The sequence below is a fragment of the Lynx rufus genome, unplaced genomic scaffold, assembly GCF_022079265.1.
Source record: "Lynx rufus isolate CCGP_SWC_20201006 ecotype Redwood Valley unplaced genomic scaffold, mLynRuf1.p SCAF_10, whole genome shotgun sequence".
In the NCBI taxonomy this organism is placed as follows: Eukaryota; Metazoa; Chordata; class Mammalia; order Carnivora; family Felidae; genus Lynx; species Lynx rufus.
The window spans coordinates 60,470,859-60,492,000 of NW_025814824.1; the positions used below are offsets into that span (position 1 = coordinate 60,470,859).

The 21,142-nt window shown below is 40.4% G+C and overlaps 1 protein-coding gene across 1 annotated transcript; it reads right to left on the reverse strand.

The window, feature by feature from the left end:
* Window positions 1-1,717: 1,717 nt before the first annotated feature.
* On the reverse strand, window positions 1,718-18,858 carry TRMO (tRNA methyltransferase O). Its single transcript, XM_047066687.1, has 5 exons — window positions 17,158-18,858; window positions 12,175-12,349; window positions 9,109-9,266; window positions 5,978-6,643; window positions 1,718-2,173 (listed from the first exon to the last, which is right to left on the reverse strand). The coding sequence occupies exons 1-5, from the start codon at window positions 17,231-17,233 to the stop codon at window positions 1,914-1,916; spliced, it is 1,335 nt and encodes a 444-aa protein (XP_046922643.1). The 5' UTR covers window positions 17,234-18,858; the 3' UTR covers window positions 1,718-1,913.
* Between the last annotated feature and the right edge of the window lie 2,284 nt (window positions 18,859-21,142).

Genomic DNA, 21,142 nt, shown 5'->3' on the forward strand with positions numbered 1-21,142 from the left:
CTAGAAGGCTGGTTGTTATCATCCTCAGACTATTTTTTCAATATTAAATATCAACATTTTGTGCTTCGAGCCCTGATTTAGTCTCAAAATAATTTTAAGAGAAAAGGCATCAAAATCGAAATAAAAGATAGATTATACCAATGTCAACTTCCTAGTTTTAACATTATACTACAGTTTATGTAAGATGATACCATGGGAAGCAGCTAGGTGAAGGGTACACATGGCCTCTACACTATTTTTGCAACTTCCTGTGAATCTGTAATTATCTCAAAATAAAGAGACTTTAAAAATCAAGTTAAAGATACTTCCCCAAGAGGTTCTAAGTAACCTCAAAGGCAATCCAGTTTGGTTCAAGAGTGCAGTGTCATCAGCCACAAATGACTCTGTGCAAGTATCTACAGGCAGCAGGACTCATTTCAAAACCATGACCAATCAGCTATTAAGATTTACAGTTGTGGGGCGCCTGGGTGGCTTAGTCGGTTAAGTGTCCGACTTCGGCCCAGGTCATGATCTCACAGTTCATGAGTTCGAGCCCTGCGTCGGGCTCTGTGCTGGCAGCTCAGAGCCTGGAGCCTACTTCAGATTCTGTGTCTCCCTCTCTCTCTACCCCTTCCCCACTCATGCTCTGTCTCTCTGTGTCTCTCAAAAATGAATAAACGTTAAAAAAAAATTAAAGAAAAAAGATTTACAGTTGTGATTAGGAAAGCCTGTCATGTTGACAGGTATCTAATTTGGTTATGCTGATCATAAATCTTCAGTTATCTGGGATCACATCAGTAAAATCACCTATAGGCAATACATTCTTACAACTGCTTCCTACATGGTACTACACAGGAACCATGAACAGACTTAATTACTATATTTATCTAACTGTAATAAAATAATGTGGTTACGTCTTCTTCCTCCCTTAACTATGACTTGCAACAAGAACTGCATCTTGTTTTTATCTCCTTTTATCACCAAAACCTAACCCACAGTAGCTTTTCAGTAAATACTCACACAATAAGTAAGAAATAACCCGGTAATTAAGTTATTTTCTTGGACCTCTGGAGTGACTTTCTTTTCTGATACAAAGACATCCAGAGAAACTTCAGAGTCTCTATTTTGGAATCAGGATTAAATATATGCATACTACATACATATATATGTGTATGGGCCAAAGTCTCTGATATACAGGGGTTTAATCTCTAAAAATCTTTATAACCACTTGTGTTCGATCTGTTAGTTTCTTGTTTTTTTTTTTATTTTTTTTAATGTTTATTTATTTTTGAGAGAGAGAGAGAGAGAGAGAGCAAGCACAAGAAAGGGAGGAGCAGAGAGAGAGGGAGACACAGAATCCAAAACAGGCTCCAGGCTCCAAGCTGTCAGCACAGAGCCCGATGCGGGGCTCAAACTCACAAACTGTGAGATCATGACCTGAGCTGAAGCCGGACACTCAACCAACTGGGCCACCCAGGTGCCCCAGATCTGTTAGTTTCTTAAAACAATGTTAACTGAGTTTGATTCAAAATAAAATAGAGGGGTCAAGCTATTCCAGACAAGAAAACCAGTATGAATTGTTGAACAGATCCCCTTAGCTTGTAAGTTCCTGCTAGAATGCTCTCCGCCCAGTTTTACCAAGCGCCAAGAATAATCAGCTTCTTTCAGAAATCGATGAGACATCAACACCTTTGGATTCTTCAACATTAACCAACTGAAAAGCATATGGCAATTTCTCTAAATGTTACATCTCTCACTTTATTAAAATACAGGTTTTTCAAATAAATATTTTGAACAACCCAAATCAATCAAAGCAATAAGATCACAAAGTGTTGCTTCTTTTTGCAAAGGCGGCACATCATTAGCTTATACAGATAATCCAACAGCCCCATCCAAAGTCAATTAGGCTGTTTAAAACACACGATAGAGGCTACTTACGATCCCAGAGACACCAAGGACTCTGTAGGGTCAGTCATTTGAATAGGCTCCGAAGCTGGCTTGATCCTTAGAACCTCTGCAAAGCCATCACCAAACCAGCAAGTGACATGCGCTATGTCTACAGTAAAGTAGAAAAGGCGATCCTGGCAGAGCTTCCGTCGATATACAGACCGAGGGTCAGCTGATAGCACAGCCTCAATGGCGTGCCTTGCTTCCTCTGCTGATTGAAAATATTTAAATGAAGACTGACTGCCATCTGCAATGAGAAGTATACAACTTAATGCTGAAAGTCATGCAAGTCAAATTTCATTACAGTGAACTTTAATGTGGAGTTTGGTTGGTTCCTTGATGATCGCGTAAAATGAACTGGGTTTGCCAATCTATTCAGTCATTACACAGAATGTCACTTTCAAGTAGTATTTACTATCATTAGATTAAACTTATGCATGCCCCCAATTTTCATGTGCTAAACAAAATCTTCTATCTAATCTCAACACAGACTTTACTTCAATTCCTTGTCATTTTCTTCTCAGAAAGGAAGCATGGTCAGGGAAATGCATTCACAGTCCCAGCATTCTCAGAAAGCCACAAGAAAGAGGACTAAACCCACATATACCCAGAGCTCCGGCTATAGGTAAGAGAAGGTGCCTCAGATAGTTGGTGTCACACCCCTACTTAAAATAACACCACAGGGGCGACTGGGTAGCTCAGTCGGTTGAGTGTCCAACTTCGGCTCAGGTCATGATCTCACAGTTCGCGAGTCTGAGCCCACACTGGGCTCGCTGCTGTCAGTGCAGAGCCCACTTTGGATCTTCTGTCCCCCTCTCTCTGCCCCGTCCTGCTTGCACTCTCTCTCTCAAAAATAAACATAAAAAAAAAAAAAGTAACACCACATTCCCTAAGGAACAAGGACATGACAAAACAGATACGCTGAGAAAGCTGAACACCATCATGAGGGAACAAGCCACCCCATGCCACCCAGGTTTATATTTCAGGTAAAAAGATGTTTAACCCTGTTAAGTAGCAGACTTCCTACACTTATATAATTGTGGATGTATTATAATTTTTAAAAATACAGTATGTACAAAACTTAAATAAAAAATTAACTGTGACTTAACTTTTTTTTCTTATTTATTTATTTATTTATTTATTTATTTATTTTTTATTATTTTTGGGACAGAGAGAGACAGAGAATGAATGGGGGAGGGGCAGAGAGAGAGGGAGACACAGAATCGGAAACAGGCTCCAGGCTCCGAGCCATCAGCCCAGAGCCTGACGCGGGGCTCCAACTCCCGGACCGCGAGATCGTGACCTGGCTGAAGTCGGACGCTTAACCGACTGCGCCACCCAGGCGCCCCAACTTTTTTTTTTTTTTTAATGTTCATTTATTTTTCAGACAGAGAAGGAGACAGAGCACGAGTAAGGAGGGGCAGAGAAAGAGGGAGACACAGAATCTGAAGCAGGCTCCAGGCTCCAAGCTTTCAGCACAGAGCCCGATGTGGGACTTGAACTCACACACCGCGAGATCATGACCTGAGCCAAAGTCGGATGCTTAACCGACTCAGCCATCCAGGAGCCCCAACTGTGACTTAACTTTTAATAGCTACAACATAACATACATCCAAATGAAGGCCGGACCCTTCCAGGAAGGTATGTGATTTAAACAGTGTTGTCCCTATTCAAAATATCATCTGGAGTGGTGGTAGATCTTTATTCTTCTGAAAGTAAATTCAATTTTTAGACAACAGCCAAAAATCACTCTGGGCTATATCCAATAAGTAAGTTTGTAAGTAAAGCCATGAAGTTCAATTTTTGGTCAAAAACGAAGGACCAACCGATTCAAATGCTGATCACATAGAATCCTTTAAAAAAACAAAGACAAAAACAAAAAAAAACAAGGACCAATTATGCAGTGCTAATATTCCTTTATTGCATGGCTCATAAAAGGACTCCAAGGCCACTCAAAAAAGAGGAGCTTTAAAAACATCACACTCTTTAGCAACAGTGTAACTGGTAAAAGCTCCAGGCCTTTGGTTGTTCACCTGGCACCTCACTTTTCTGCCTACTAAACCTTCCAAGTTTAGCTCAAATACTTTTTCCTCCAGGAAGCCTTCCCAGATTTCCTCTCTGCTCTCCAAGTCACAATCCTTCTCTGCCTCATGTGCCCACAACACTCCGTTCCAGCACCAATCCCCATGTCCGCCCCCCACCAACACACACAACACGCTGCCATTCAATATCTTTTCTCTTTTCTAGACTATAAACTTCCTGAGGTCATTTCTTATTTCTGTATTGGCTCCAAATTCTGTTCTAAATCAGTCCTTATTTAAAATTTTTTTTTCAACGTTTTTATTTATTTTTGGGACAGAGAGAGACAGAGCATGAACGGGGGAGGGGCAGAGAGAGAGGGAGACACAGAATCGGAAACTGGCTCCAGGCTCTGAGCCATCAGCCCAGAGCCTGACGCGGGGCTTGAACTCACGGACCGCGAGATCGTGACCTGGCTGAAGTCGGAGGCTTAACCGACTGCGCCACCCAGGCGCCCCAATCAGTCCTTATTTTAAAGTTACATTTCATAATTTCTCTTTTTAATGATTTTTTTTAAATCAATAAGGCATACTGTAATCTCTCAGACACATAGCACTAGAGTTTAAAAAAGATAAAACTTTCCACAGTAGGAAGCATTCACTGATAACCGCAGGCGGAAGGGTAAGTATAAATACAAAGTATCTTCCAGGCAACACTGCTTTCTTTGTTCTATCACAAAATCCTTTTAAACTTACCTTCCTCCTCCCATCAACTGTATACAATGATGAAACAACTTTCATAAACAGAAATTTTTTTTAAGTTTTTTATTCATTTATTTGAGAGAGAGAGTAAGCATGAGAAGGGCAGAGAAAGAGAGAGAGACAGAGAGAGACAGACAGAGAGAGAGAGAGAGAGAGAGAGAGAGAGAGGATCCCAAGCAGGCTCTGCACTCATGAGATCATGACCCAAGTCGAAATCAAGAGGTGGATCCTTAACTGACTGAGCCACCCAGGTGCCCCATAAACAGAACTTCTTAAATACAGAGGTCAATTTAAAAATTAAATGCTTTGTTGGGGCGCCTGGGTGGTGCAGTCGGTTAAGCGTCCGACTTCAGCCAGGTCACGATCTCACCGTCCGGGAGTTCGAGCCCCGCGTCAGGCTCTGGGCTGATGGCTCCGAGCCTGGAGCCTGTTTCCGATTCTGTGTCTCCCTCTCTCTCTGCCCCTCCCCCATTCATGCTCTGTCTCTCTCTGTCCCAAAAATAAATAAACGTTGAAAAAAAAAATTAAAAAAAAAAATTAAATGCTTTGTTTAAACACAAAGCATTAGGGAAGAACGAGAAACACATCCTGGAGTGGCGGATGAAATCAGACACACTCTTGGCAACTTAACTGGCTACTTCTTACTGGAATCACTGCAGCTACCTCTTAACAGCCCCTTCCTTCACTCTAGATTGCTACTCGGGATCTGCTGTGGACAGGGGAAACCAGATTACAATGTTTGTTAAAAACCATGTGGTAAAGTAAACATGCTCCAAATAAAAGCCCTGTGGCCCCTCTTCTACAGTGAAAGGTATGTCTTTAGGGCTGGGACTTTATGGTGACAATAACTGTGCTAAGAGACCCTTTACCTCTTACTCTTGGGCTCTGTGCCACCTGATGGAATAAGATGGGATATTTCTCTAGTCAGACAGTAAAACAGATGAAAAAATGTAATTGACATAAGTATAGAACAAGCATAATTTAGCTTCTGCATGCTATTTGAAAACCCCAGGAACTACTGTAACAGACTTAAATCTGTTTTATGAGATGAGGCAACAGCCATTCTCAGAAACATTTCACTGAGTTTTGGGACTCACTGTACTGAACAACATGGCTGAATGGAAGTCGTCAGATGGTGGTGTTGCCCAAATATTATTTTATACTCCTGCATTTCTTACGGCCAGTCATCCTGACAAATATGCTGTATGACTGCCCTCAGAAATACCAAATTTGACTAAAGCTCTCATTCAGAAATAAGAAACAGAAAGTACCTGGTACACCTCCTGAACTGAGGTGCTCAAGATCCATCTCTGCGTGAGGAGTAAACCGCACTTCCAAGGTGGCCACAGGGGCCTCTCTCACCCACGCAGGGACCACGCTGCAGTGGGCTGCATCAGCCCTCCTGGGACGGCCGTGAAGGACCACAGGCTGGACCTCTGTACTACTTCCTTGTGCAATCACTGCTTCTTTCCCTCTCCTTTGCCTCCTTTCTGTACCTTCCTCTGAGAAGCTCTTCTCCAGGAAATATGGGCCGATTTGCTCTTCTGCCACACTTGGACTCTGATCACTTCTGGATTTGACACCCAAATCTCCCACTATCTCCCTGTGCTTAGGGGAGTTTCGCCAGATTTGTGTTGAGCTGTCACGTTTCATATAGTTTTCTCCTGAAGTTCTGTCTTCGGCACATTTAAGTTTCTCCTCAGTGTGACCACAGTGTTGTGGTTCATCATACCTTGAGAGCTGTTGCTGGTCACAGCTGTCAGTCTTGCCACCGGACTGGGGCGTGTTTGGGTGCTTATATTGGTTATTCTGTAAATTAAAGTCCTGTAAACGTTCAATCAAATTTTGTGGTGAGTCATACTCAGCTATGTAGGGCTTTATGTCTAGGACAGGTGTGCCATGAATCATGTCAATTCCAGAAAGGTATATGGCTCCACCTATAATGTGAAAAATACCTCATCTTAGAAATAATAACAATGAAGAATAGTGCAAACAATTATAAACTAACAGCATCCTTTTATGTCTCACCAAGCTTACTCACAATTCTCTTACACGCCAGGCTCTCTGATACCTGGTATCAAAACACCCTTTTCATTCTACCTGGAAACCCATCCTCTTCTTTACTTGTCAAACTCCTGCATGTTCTTTAAGGCTCTTAATATAACATCTCTTCTACAAAGCCTTTCTGGCTCTCTCTCTCTCAAAAAAGGAATAAATGTTAAGAAAAAAAATTTTTTTTTAAACATGACCAACACAGGAAACTGATTTCTACAACATGCTTACTGTGAATGAGCCTGGAACTTTGGAATGAGGACTTTGGATTTCCTAGGTGATGGATTATGCCTAACAACGTCTGCAGAAGGAGGAAAGGCATTGTAACATGGGTAAAAATTCATGGGATTTAGTCAGACAACCACTTGACTGAATGCTATTAGGAAAATTATCAAACATCAAAGAGCCTCAGTTCCTTCATCCATGGAAGTAAGACTGCTACCCTATCAAGCCACACTGAACATACGTGAACCCTCTTTACAAACTGTCAAGCACCACATAAATACTAGAAGTCACCATAACACTTATTTGTTAAGAATGTCTAGGGGCGCCTGGGTGGTGCAGTCGGTTAAGTGTCGGACTTCAGCCAGGTCACGATCTCGCGGTCCGTGAGTTCGAGCCCCGCGTCGGGCTCTGGGCTGATGGCTCGGAGCCTGGAGCCTGTTTCCGATTCTGTGTCTCCCTCTCTCTCTGCCCCTCCCCCGTTCATGCTCTGTCTCTCTCTGTCCCAAAAATAAATAAAAAACGTTGAAAAAAATTTTTTTTAAGAATGTTTACAGTGTTATTTTATTTGCCTTTTACATTTCTCATTTGATCTCCCTGTTAGAATTTTAAGTTCTTCTGCAGTGCAGGGATTTTTTATCTGATTTGTTTACCACTATACCTCAGCACCTAGAACAATGCCTGGCACGTTTACAGTGCTCAGAAAATATGTGTGGGTTACATGAATGATCATAAAATGTTCCAGTACTACTACCCAAGCTGGTTAGCCATCACAAACTGATAAAGCTCAAGGTGAACTGGCTACAGAATTTTCCTGGAAAACCTCCCTAAGGCCCAGCTGAATACAATCCAGGGGAGGAAGTTCAAGTTCTGGGATAAAACAAACAAAATAACTGATCTTACCTATTTAGTACTAAGCAGCCTGAAAACTACTCTTAGAACTTTTGTCTCATAAGATCCTAAAAAATACTATGGAGTTCCAGAGAGGGCAGGTCCTGCTCCTGAGCCTGTTTTACAAACAAGCAAGCTAAGGCCTGGAATGGTCTTCTGATTCCCAGTATACCTATTTCATCTATTGCCCAACAAATGTGCTTATTAGGGCAGAGTGATTCAAGAACAGGATGCTTTACTGACAAACAAAACAAAGATACAAACCAAAACTCAAAAATACAGAGAATAGATTGGTGGCTTCCAGAGAGAAGAGGGTGGGGAGATGGGTGAAATGGCTGAAATGGACCAAGAGGTACAAACTTCCAACTGTAAAATAAATGAGTCATGGGGATGTGATGTATAGCACAGTGACTACAATCAATAATACTGTCTCATACATTTGAAAGTTGTTGAGAGTAAATCTTGGAAAATTCACATCATAAGAAAAAAAACTTTTGTAACTCTGTATGGTGATAAATGGTTACTAGACTTATGATGATGATTTCACAATGCATATAAATATTGAATTATATAGTACACTTGAAACTAACATATCATTTATACTTTAATAAGAAAAAGAAAAAAGAAAGGGATGCTTCCAAAAAATGTATGGTCCATTAACTAGGCTATATATGAACACACAGTTAAGACTAATCTGATATTCTACACAGGTACTTCCACTAAATATTATAGTGAGATTCATCACAGATCCTTTGCCACACATCAGAGTTAACAGCTGTGCTACAGCCATGATGCACGTCCAGTTCCTCAAAGGTGCAAGGAAGAAATAATACAACACCACCCTGTGTGTTTACCATATCTCCACATACAACCAGTTACTGTGTATTAATTCTGAAAGTGACCAATTATTTTTGAATTATTTTGTATTTATTGTACTCCAAGTCAAAGAAAATTTGGTTACTAATGTAAAGATTATGAAATCTTTCATTATTTTAAAATAACTTAATAGCTTCTGACATATGTGATGATATAATCAGACTCTGAGCATCCTATGAGCACTGATTTCTAAGTGTAACATTCGTTGAGTCATTTCATTTTCTTCAACGTCTGATAGTTCTCAGGGGTTCGCACCATTGGTAATCATCTGAGTAACAGGCAGTGGTGAATACTACACTGGCTTTAGAAGACTTCTTTTGGGTAAGGATAAAAAGATAAAAGTAGAAAGGAAATGTTTTACCTTCTACCTTTTCCAGCTTGGCCAGAGTCAATCCTATTGCATTGGGACGATGAGGGCTCCTTGTGGAGAAAACTCCAGTCTTTGCGCCATTCAGCCTAGGAGGCTGCACTTTTGCCTTATAGCTCAAATGACCATTTTTGTGAAAAACAAACAAAATCCTATTGAAAATAAACCAAACCACTGAGTAAGAAAAGAACACAAGTTAATGTATCATAATGATTTGAGGGGAACAATCTTTAATCCCACAAATTAGAACTGAAACAATGCTTTTAATGGTATTAAAATGTAAGCAATGAGAGGGAAAATACCATTCTGATTCCCTGAAGGGAGGCAGAGTTTTATTTCCATATCCTTTAATCTAACACAATTACTGGCATATGGTAGGAACTTAGCAAATGTTTGTCAAGTGCCGAAATGAGCAAAATTTACGAAGTAAATGCCTTCTGTTTGCCAGGCAGTATGCTAGACAATTTTATACTCATTTAATTCTCTTAACAAGTGTAAGATTTGTAATTTATCCCCATTAAGAATGAGGAAATTGTGGGGTGTTTAGGTGGCTCAGTTGGTTAAGCATCCGACTTCAGCTCAGGTCATGATCTCACGGTTCATGGGTTCAAGCCTGCATTGTGCTCTGTGCAGACAGCTCAGAGCCTGGAGTCTGCTTCAGATTCTGTGTCTCCCTCCCTCTCTGCCCTTCCCCTGCTCATGCTCTGTCTCTCTCTCTCTCTCTCTCTAAAATAAATATAAAAAAAAAAAAAAGTGTGTCTTTAAAAAAAAAAAAGAATGAGGAAAATGAGACTCAGAAATGTTAAATAACTTGACTAGGCGCTCCTAAACAAAACACAATTCAAGAAGGAAGCCAAGAAGAGAAACAACAGATTTGAATTCATTAAATTTATGACTACACAATGTCATCTCAGGAGAAAATGTCTGCTACCTGTATAATGGATGATGAGTTAATATCTGTGGTACATAAACTGTTCCTACATATCACAAAGAAAAGGACAACTCATAAGAAATTAAGCCAAGAACACGAATAGACAATTCACAAAAGAGTAAAAAATAGCAACCATATGAAAAGATGTTGAACCTAATAATTTAGAAATTGAACTGAAAAATAAAATACTGTTTTTCCCTGTCAGGCAAAAATGTAAAAAAAAAACTGATAACATATAGTGTCAGCAAGAACGCAGAGAAAAGGTCATTTTTATACATCTTTGAAACATAAATTAAGCTTACTAAAGTGCAATTTGGCAGTAGCTCTCCAAAGTTATAAATATGCACCCCCTCTAGCTCGATATCCATTTCTGATACCCTATTTGTAAAAAATACCCAAGTGTCGGGGCGCCTGGGTGGCTCAGTCGGTTAAGCGTCCGACTTCGGCTCAGGTCATGATCTCACAGTTCGTGAGTTCAAGCCCTGCGTCGGGCTCTGTGCTGACAACTCGGAGCCTGGAGCCTGCTTCACATTCTGTGTCTTCCTCTCTCTCTGCCCTTTCCCTGCTCATGCTGTGTCTCTCTCTGTCTCAAAAATAAACATTAAAAAAAAAATACCCAAGTGTCAAGAATTGTGTCTAAGAAGGTTTGTTACAGCATTACTGTAATACCAAAATAACTATCCATTAGCAAGAGAATGGTCAAATCATGGTATACCCATATTTTCCAAAAGCAGACAGTCATCAAAGCAAAAAGGATAAATCTCTATGTACTGTCATGATATATACTGTTAAGTGAAGAAAACATATTCCATTGTTTAAAACAAACACCCACTCCCAATGTGTATGTATATGCTTCTATGTGTATTAAAAAAGGAAAACAAAAAGCCTGGTAGGATATACACCAAGCTGTTAACAACAATAATCTCTGAAGAGTGTAAAGGGGTGAGGACAAGAGAGGAGAAAAATAGGAGGGATACAGAAAAATCTCTTTATATAGATCCAGACCCATTTTTTTTTCTATCAGTAAATGTTTTTAACTTAATTAATTTAACCAAGATCCTACAAACTAGGTCAGACATTCATGTTTTTACTCTACCCACATCTCCAAATTAACGTGAAATATAAACTATTTCAGAATAAATACCTAATTTTAGGTCTTCACTTTAAAATTAGACCAAGCCTTGGGGCGCCTGGGTGGCGCAGTCGGTTAAGCGTCCGACTTCAGCCAGGTCACGATCTCGCGGTCCGTGAGTTCGAGCCCCGCGTCGGGCTCTGGGCTGATGGCTCAGAGCCTGGAGCCTGTTTCCGATTCTGTGTCTCCCTCTCTCTCTGCCCCTCCCCCGTTCATGCTCTGTCTCTCTCTGTCCCAAAAATAAATAAACGTTGAAAAAAAAAATTAAAAAAAAAAAAAATAAAATTAGACCAAGCCATACTGGTGATGCTGGAGTGAGGAAGAATGGACAGAGACAGAATTCCAAGTGACAATCAGTAACACTAGTATAACACAGGTCCTAATATAGGTAACACTTTATTATTTAAAGTATCCAGATTTCTAAAGCTCTTTTGTCTTTAGGAAGAATAGACTTAATTCTTCATGGGTCTAGAGTAGAGTCATGCAAACTTTTTCTGTAAAGGGTCAAACAGTAAATATTTGAGGGTTTGCAGGCCAACCAGTCTCTGTTGTAACTATTCAACTCTGCTGCTAAACCACAAAAGCAGCTACACACAATACATAAATGAATAGGAGTGGCTGTGTTTCCATAAACATATTTACAAAGATAGGAGGTAGATGTATTTGGTCCATGGGCTGTAGCTTGCTGACCCCTGGTCCAGAAGACAATAGGTACCCACAGGCAGAATCAAGAAGGTCTGCAGATTTCAGCTCGACAGAAGGCATTTATTATAGTTAGAACCAACTGCAAATGGAACATGCCCACTCAGTGGATTCCAAGCTTCCATGAGGTTGCTCAAGATATACAGACAATCACGTGTGAGAACATGGTACATGAATTCCATGCAATAGGAAGGATGGTCTGGATGGCAGACTCCAAGATTGCCTTCAACTGGAGTACTTTACTCAAGGGCAAGTTCTGGCCCAAAGAACCACTTCTAATTATAAAACAACTTACCAAACATGAGAAAACTGTTCTAAGCCCATCAAGGAATGTTCAGGATTATTAAAGATGCTCTTCCGAATTCTCAAACAAGCTCGCGAATGGCTACAAACAGATGGCTGCCTTGGAGTACCATTCTTGGCTGAGAAACAGGATTCCAAGTAGCCAACTGGCTCAGTTAAAAGATTCCCTACAGAAGAAAATCAGGTAAGAAATCATTAGTCAAAATGTCAAATAAAGATGTAGGAAAACATGTTTTCTTTAATGCACTGATTTCATAGTTTTAACATCTACCAAGTGTTATGCAACTACTAAAAATGATTCATATAGTATCATGAATATATATAAATAGCCTCATTATTACATACACATTATTATATCCCTTTGGATGATGAGCCAGAAAGAGTACAGGTCTAAGAAAAGAAAGACAGGGAGCATTTTTAGATGTTCTACTATGACCATAAATCAAATTCTATGTTACCATTTTCTAAGGCATGTGACTTTGGTCAGGGCTAAAACGGTATTTACTATAGAGGGAATAACACACACACAAAGTTAAATGAGAACTGTCATAGCACATGTAGGGAACAAGGTAGTTTGCTTGGCTGGAGTATGAAAGATAAGGCAAAGAATAATTAAAGATAAGGAGACAGAGGTTGTATACAGATATCCTCATGCTTTTCAAAAGTCTGCATTAAGCCACTGCACATTTACAAAAGACCTACATTAGTACCTGTTTTTGCTAATCAAAAGAAATCCAATGTTTATTTTTACCAAAAAAGGCAAAAATTGAAAACACTGTTCAGTATGTTTTCCAGACAGCTGTTATAGATGCAGGGTGCACCTCAAGGTGTGAGATCGGCCCCACCCAGGTCCTTCCCCAGGAAGCATCTGAGCATCAAGACACTAGATTTTTGAACTTTGTCTGTGAGCATCTGTGGTTTATCTTGTTTTGTGCATCCACTAGCAAGATGTGTCCTCAGGTAACAGAAAAGCCTAAGAGAGATTATTTTTTGCATTGAGGAATGCTCAAAATATTTTCCATATAAATTAATGGTAACTACTTTGCATTATGCCATTTCAGCTTATGAAACATTTTGTAGGGATGCTCTACTTTTGGATAGTGGGGAAAACATGTCCAAATAGGGATGCATTCAATTAAAAACAGAACATACGAAACAAAGTTGTTTAAGCAATAAAGGGAGTACATGGGATCATGCTACTAAAATGTCTAGACACAGGGTAGATTTCAGATTAGGCTTGTCCAGTAGCTCTCTGCCCCTTTAGAATGTAAGCTCCCTGTGGGCAGGAGTTTTTGTTTTGTTTACTGCAATGTTCACTGTCTATATTGCATGCATGGGGGTAGATACTCAAAAAATTCATGTTACATGGAAAAAAGCATTAAGTCTAACCTGATTAAAATGGGAATTGAAAAAGTGAAAGAACATAATCCCATTTATGAAAGTTTGTTTATACATTCACCTAAATACGTACATGTATGCTGAGAAAACTATTTGGAAGGATATTCACCAAAATGTTAACATTTTGGTAAATGGATGTGATAACATGTAAAATGGATAGTGAGATTTTTGGATTATTTTTATATTTGACTTTGTAATTTGTATAATATTTGAACTTTTTATAATAATTAGAAACCCTTTTTTTTTTTCCTAAGTGGCAACTCCTTTCAAAAGAAGGAAACCCAGGGGCGCCTGGGTGGCTCAGTCGGTTAAGCGTCCGACTTCAGCTCAGGTCATGATCTCACGGTCCGTGAATTCAAGCCCCGAGTCGGGCTCTGGGCTGACGGCTCAGAGCCTGGAGCCTGCTTCCGATTCTGTGTCTCCCTCTCTCTCTGCCCCTCCCCCGTTCATGCTCTGTCTCTCTCTGTCTCCAAAATAAATAAACGTTAAAAAAAAATTTTTTTAAAAAAAGAAGGAAATCTGGCTAGCCAGTATCAATATAGGTTTAAAGTCCAAGGTATCCACAACTAATTTACAAATAACTTTTTTTTTTCTTTACATTTCATGAAAGCTTTACTAACTTCTCTTAAGAGATGATATAAAGACACTCTAGACCATCATTTTATTTCCAGCTTCCATTACCAGCATAGGTGGTGAGATTATAGGCCTGGTAGTGTCCCTCACAGCACCCTTCTTTACTTTTCACTTATAAAAACTATATTATTGGTTACATATAAAATATTATATGTAACACATATATATTAGAGCATCATATTATGAAATCTTGTGTACTCACCACGCATCCCAAGAACTAGAGTTTTACCAACAAATTGTTATCTTTTAATGTTGTCTCTCTCCTAGGGCACACCCATCCTTCCCGCTGAGATAAACAGGTGCCTGAATGGGGTCTTTGTCACTCACTTCTTTTTCTAATGTAGTTTTTTAAATATAATTTTATCACATGCATATGCATGCCTACATAATTTTTATTTTGTCTTTGAACTCTATAAAAACTGGTATTAAACTACATGTTATCTTCTCAGGCTTGCTTTTTCTCTCTCAATATTATGATTCTAAGATACTTCCATACTGTGTATGTTTTTGAGGACTTTAAATATTTTTCCAATATGTTTACAGGCCTTCTTTTGTTTATCCTTATCCATGTTCCTGTGGAATAAAGACAGTAAATACTTTAAAGATGAAGAAACTGAGGCCAAACAAGTCTCTAGTGTTCCATTAAAATGTCATAAAGAGGGGCACCTGGGTGGCGCAGTCGGTTAAGCGTCCGACTTCAGCCAGGTCACGATCTCGCGGTCCGGGAGTTTGAGCCCCGCGTCGGGCTCTGGGCTGATGGCTCAGAGCCTGGAGCCTGTTTCCGATTCTGTGTCTCCCTCTCTCTCTGCCCCTCCCCCGTTCATGCTCTGTCTCTCTCTGTCCCCCCAAAAATAAATAAAACGTTGAAAAAAAAATTAAAAAAATGTCATAAAGAAAAATGGCCAAAAAACCAGCCCTAACCTAGTAAGTTGGGATCCCTGTGTCCTGTTTTCATTTAACAAACACTTTCCAGGTGTATACAATTGCCAGACACTGAGCTAAGTTTGGGTAAAAGAAACAACAAGAACTCTTACCATAGTGGAATTAACAGTTGTGAAGAATCTCACAATACTTCAATATCGTGGAAAAAATATTTAAAGCACCTAGTATAACACCAAGTGCTCAGCAAAGAGTGTTTTTCAAAGCTCTTACTTAGGCCTTTCCCTCATTTTAACAGTAATTACAATTGTATTAACTGTGTAATAAGAGAAAAACCAACAGTTATTAATGCAGAGTTTTTGTACACAAGGTAATTCTGGTCTTCTTGACCTCTTGCTTGGACTGTTAAATTACCCTTACTATATAATTCATGTCCCCCACGCAGGTCCCTCTCCCTGTTAAAATACACTACACCAATCCTCTAGACTCTGTTCCTTAATTTTATGCTACCCCCTTTTTTTTTTAGGTTTATTTATTTATTTTGAGAGAGAGCACAGGGGAGTTGGGAGGGGCAGAGAGAGGGAGAGAGAGAGAATTCCAAGCAGGCTCAATACTGTCAGGGCAGAGCCCATTGGGGGGCTCCAATTCACCAACCATGAGATCATGACCTGAGCCAAAATCAAGAGTCGGAAGCTACACCAATGGAGCTACTCTAGGCGCCCTGCTACCCTCTAACTTTCCACTTTTCACCATTAAGAGACTTTCTATTTCTTACACTGGTATTTAAGGTTCTCTACAATCCTGAATCCAAACAACGGTTCCCACCCACCCCCGCCCCCCATCCATCCAATATTTCAGACTTACAGCTCCCCAATTCCATGCTATGTAGACCTCTGAGCCCTGCTCCTTCCTGTCAAAATATAAGCCTGCAATCTGGGACTGTGCAACAACTTTTTAAAATGAGCACAACCTCTGACCAAGTAGAAGTACTTTTAGCAAATTTAATCTAAGTTAAACATTTATAACACACACAAAGATTTTAGTTTTAACAATTTTCTTCAGAACAATGAAAACTGGCAGTACCCTAAACGCCCAGCAATAGCGAACTGGTTAGAACACATCTCTAAAGAAAAATAATGTACAATCCCTTAAAAATTTATATGAAACTTGTTTTAGAAAGAAGTTACAAAACAATGGGGTCACATATCAATTCATTTTTCTAGCGTGCATGCACTGAAAGCAGTATGGTAGGCTGACGCCAAGATATTAACAGTGGTTTTCTCTGGATGATGGTGGACTTTGACTTTCTTCCATTTGCTTCTAATTTCTTTCTTTTTTTTTTTTAATTTTTTTTTTCAACGTTTATTTATTTTTGGGACAGAGAGAGACAGAGCATGAACGGGGGAGGGGCAGAGAGAGAGGGAGACACAGAATCGGAAACAGGCTCCAGGCTCTGAGCCATCAGCCCAGAGCCCGACGCGGGGCTCGAACTCACGGACCGCGAGATCGTGACCTGGCTGAAGTCGGACGCTCAACCGACTGCGCCACCCAGGCGCCCCCCATTTGCTTCTAATTTCTAAAAGTAATATTCTGCTATGATGAAGGGAAAATAAACCATGCCCATCTTTCCAGGCCCACTTTAAAAAGATTTCCCGTCTCTCCGCCCCAGAACTTTCCCACATCTCCCTCCTCACTTCCTACAGCACAGGAGGCCTCTCTCTTGGGGCATTTATTAGTTCCTAACGCGCGTTAACACCAACGTTCACATCCTATCTCTCCCACAGGCGCAAGAACCCCCTGAGAGAAAGGCCGTTACACTGCACGTGGCTGTTCCGGCCATCACGCCTAAACCAAGCCAACCACAGCTACCCAGAACAGATGACATCATCCCGCTCGCCTCAGCAAAATCACGTGGCCGCTGGTGCACGTGATCCGTGGCTTCGCGGTAAGTACAATGACGCACTTCGATTCAAGTTCTCACATTTACGTCCCTCTCGGCACTGAAGTCGGAGGCCTGCGCCTAGGCCTCTTTTGGGTGCGGAACCGCCGGTCTCTTAGAAGTTACCTGTTTCCAAAGCCGGCTTCACGCACCCGCACGGGGTCGCTGTGGCCTCAGGCCCTGTCTCCTCCAAGACGCGCATGGCTACTTTTCACTGAGGTGCCGACCCAACTCGGCAGACTTTCCGCTTCCTGTGTCCGAACTTGGTGCCTGCGCAGAAGCCGCGCTGGCGGGGTGGTGCGGACTCACGGCCTGGCGCATGCGCGGAGAGGGAGGCGCGCTCACTGCGGGTGGCGCTGGCGGCCCCTGTTAAGGTTACGGTTGGAGCGCTGAAGCCATTGCCCGGCCTCGGTTCCTTTCCCGGGTCCCGGCCTCCGTTGACTTTAGCGGATCCGCTGCGATTCCCCGCCAGTCAGCGACTCCGCGTTCCATTGCTTGCCAGTGGGGACATTCGATGACGATTTATGCACTTAGATGTCTCTCTCGAATTTTTAAAGAAAAAGGATGGATATATGCAGTTACCACATTAGCATAATTATCGGATGTTGGGAAATGTTAGAAATTCTTGCGTGGTAGGAATACACAGATGATTATTTATACTTATGTATATTCAATTTTCCCACAGTAAAAACGATGTATTGTCAGCAAGGAACCCCAAGTAAACCTTATTTAAAGTCTAATGGATGGGGAGCCTCACACTGGAATAGGGGGTAAGTGGAGAGTTTTTTGTGTGCTCCATACTTTGCGGGAATTGAAGCGAGAATGAAATTGAGGGTCAATATGCCATGTACAGAGAAGAGATTGTAATCTTTGTTTCTGGACAGCTCTGAAAAGGGCCAAATAGAATCGTATTTTCATCCCATGCGATGACCAGTTATCCTTGTAACGATACGATCCTTTTACCTACTTACTTGTAACGTCATCTCTCACCTATATCAAGTTTCTCTTTATATGTAATTCTGTATATGGGCTTTTTATCCTGTTTGTGGTGGGGAGAATAAATGGCTTGCAATATAAAATATTCAAAAGCATGCAAATCCACAGATTTTAAACGCACAACCATGAAAAGCTGTCGCTAAACCTTTTTATTTGTTATGGAGTAATAGATCACTAGCAGAAAATAACCAGCAGGAGCCAAAGATTGACAGAGAAGGTTGTGGTTGAAAACACACACACGCACACACATACACACACACACACTTTAAAATTGATCGCATTCATAAATATTCTTCTGTCGTCTGTCCATGAAAATTTGGAAAAGAATGCCATTTATCTGTTTCCAGGAAAAAGGCTGTTATTCTGTGTGTCTGCAGAAACAAGTTTGAGAACAATTAAGCTATATACACTCTGTGAAACTGGCACCGTAATAGCTGTGTTTGCCACTAGATGGTGGTGTTGAAAGTGATAGTATTGCTTAATTTGTGGACAGACTAGTGTGGAAATGTATTTGCCCTCCTGACCTTAGATATCATTATCTAATGATAATCACGAAAAAAAAATGCATTACCAAGTGTGACAAGTACTGATGCAAAGCAGATTTGGAGACACTGATGTAGATTGCCACATCTAAATTTCAAAGGTAAAATTTTTTGTTCTGGAAAACAGAATTTAAATATGTAACACTTTTATTATATGATTTGAGGTTTTTATTATCCTTTCTAGAGTTATATAAGATTATTTGTAATTTATAAGGCAACCTTCTGGGGCGCCTAGGTGGCCCAGTTGGTTAAACACCTGGTTCATGATTTTGGCTGAGGTCATGATCACAAGGTTTGTGAGTTCGAGCCCTCTGTCGGGCTCTAAACGGACAGTACGGAGTCTGCTTGGGATTCTCTCTCCCTCTCTGCCCCTCCCCACTCAAAATAAATAAATAAAAATAAAAACTTTATAAGGCAATCTTTTCTTTGGAGGTAAAATCTAGGAAGCTGCCTTTAAAAAAACTAAATGCTGGGGCTCCTGGGTGGCTCCATTGGTTAAGCGTCTGACTTCAGCTCAGGTCATGATCTCATGGTTCGTGAGTTCAAGCCCCTCATTGGGCTCTGTGCTGACAGCTTGGAGCCTGGAGCCTGCTTCAGATTCTGTGATTCCCTCTATCTCTGCCCCTCACCCGCTTGTACTCTGTCTCTGTCTCTCTCAAAAATAAGTAAAAACGTTAAAAAAATTTAAAAAAAACACTAAATGCTTCTAATACAGGTGGTCATAAGCCTACAGTTACAGAACACTTCCCCTTGCAATGGTTCTTAATCTTTCACTTGGATGAAGGATCCCTGAAAAACAATTAAAGCTTTGGGACTTCTCATGAGATCATTTTAGATTTAGTAGCATGTGTTTCATGGATTTTTAAGAACCACCATTGTACCTACCATGAGAGGAGGGTAGTACAAAGTGGGCTTAGATGGTTGCAAAACTTTTGATTCTGTGACCTCAACGTTTTAAGCCAAGAAGAAAACTGGAAAATGTTTAGATGCACACTGGTGTTTGAGTAAGAATAGTGAGAAAGCAGAGATTGTGTGTATACAGGGAGTGGGGTGAGAGGGCAAGCAGAAAGGGTCCTAAAAGGTAAAAAGAGAAGATCCCTCTCCTTCTAACGTTCTACATTCTTCATTCCATCTACTTTGTCATCTGTTTCACCTTTACGCCCCTGTGCATGGCACATATGCAAATCTCTTATGGTTCCTCTTTAATGCAACACTATTAGAACATGAAACTTCCATTTACCCTTTTCTAACTAATGTTGACCCACTCTGGCAGATGAAATTGGGACCAGATTTTCTAAGATTAGACCCAGCATGAAAAGTACTGAGGAAGTTAGATGTTACTTTAGGTGAGTACCCAGCCTCTCTGAGGTTATTCCCTCATCTATAAAACTGGAATGATAATCACTGCCCTGCCAATTTCATACACTCTTGAGCAAATCAGTGTATATCAAAGTATAAATTCTGAAGTGCCATCCAGATATAAAGGACTATTATATGGTTATTCTGCCTTCAATATGTCACTTGAGTAATATAATGGAGTATGAGTAATCATTGTATGATGCATACACCCCAAGAGGAAAAAAATGTAATGTTTGTGGGGGAATGTGTGCAAACAGGAAGGAAAGAGCATTGTACCCTCCCCATACACTAGTGGTCCTCAACTGTAGCTGCACAAGGTTCACCTGGAGAGCTTTTTAAATATTCTAAATGCAATGTCATATCTGAGATTGGATCCTGAAGCCAAAAAAGGACATTAGCACAAAAACTAATGAAATCCAAATAATGGTAATGTCACCTGTCTTAATTTCTTAAGTTTGATAAATGGACCATGGTTATAGAACATGTTAACATTAGGATAAACTGGGTGAGAGGTATACAGAAACTTCTGTACTATCTTTACAAATTTTCTTTAATTTCTAAAATTATTCCTCAAAGAATATTTGAAACAACAACAAAAAAAAATAAACTAAAAAATTAACATACCTATGCCTGGATGTCGTCCTAGGCAGGTAAATCAGAATCCCTGGGGAGGCACAGCTGTAATTTTTAAATCTACCTCAGTGGTTCTAATATATCCTGAGTGTTAAGAACCTCTGTTCTAAAAAAAAAAAAAAAAAAAAAAAAAAAAAAAAAAAAAAAAAAAAAAAAGAACCTCTGTTCTACACTACGAATGCTTGAGGGACTGGGATTCTGTCTTGTTCTTCACTGTATAGCCTAGAACCTAGCACAGTGCCTATGTGCCTATAGTGCTTATGCAATTGCGCTCTTGCTAAACTAAACCTTTACTCACAGAAATCTCCTTTACTTTAGTCTTCTACAGAGGGAAAACTGCAAACAACCCCCCCCCAACCAAATCCCAGGGAGTTTTTCAGACATCTTCCCACCTGGAAGAGTTCCTATTCCTGCCCCCAGTCTCTTGTCATTTTCAGCTAATCGTGACCATTATCACCAGATAGATATTCTTAAAATACTGAAACTGCCACTCCATTGTTCGAAAGTCTTATTTAGTTCCCCATTACCTTACGTAATCTTTGGTATGGAAAATTCTGTTCACGCTAATAATATGAGATTTT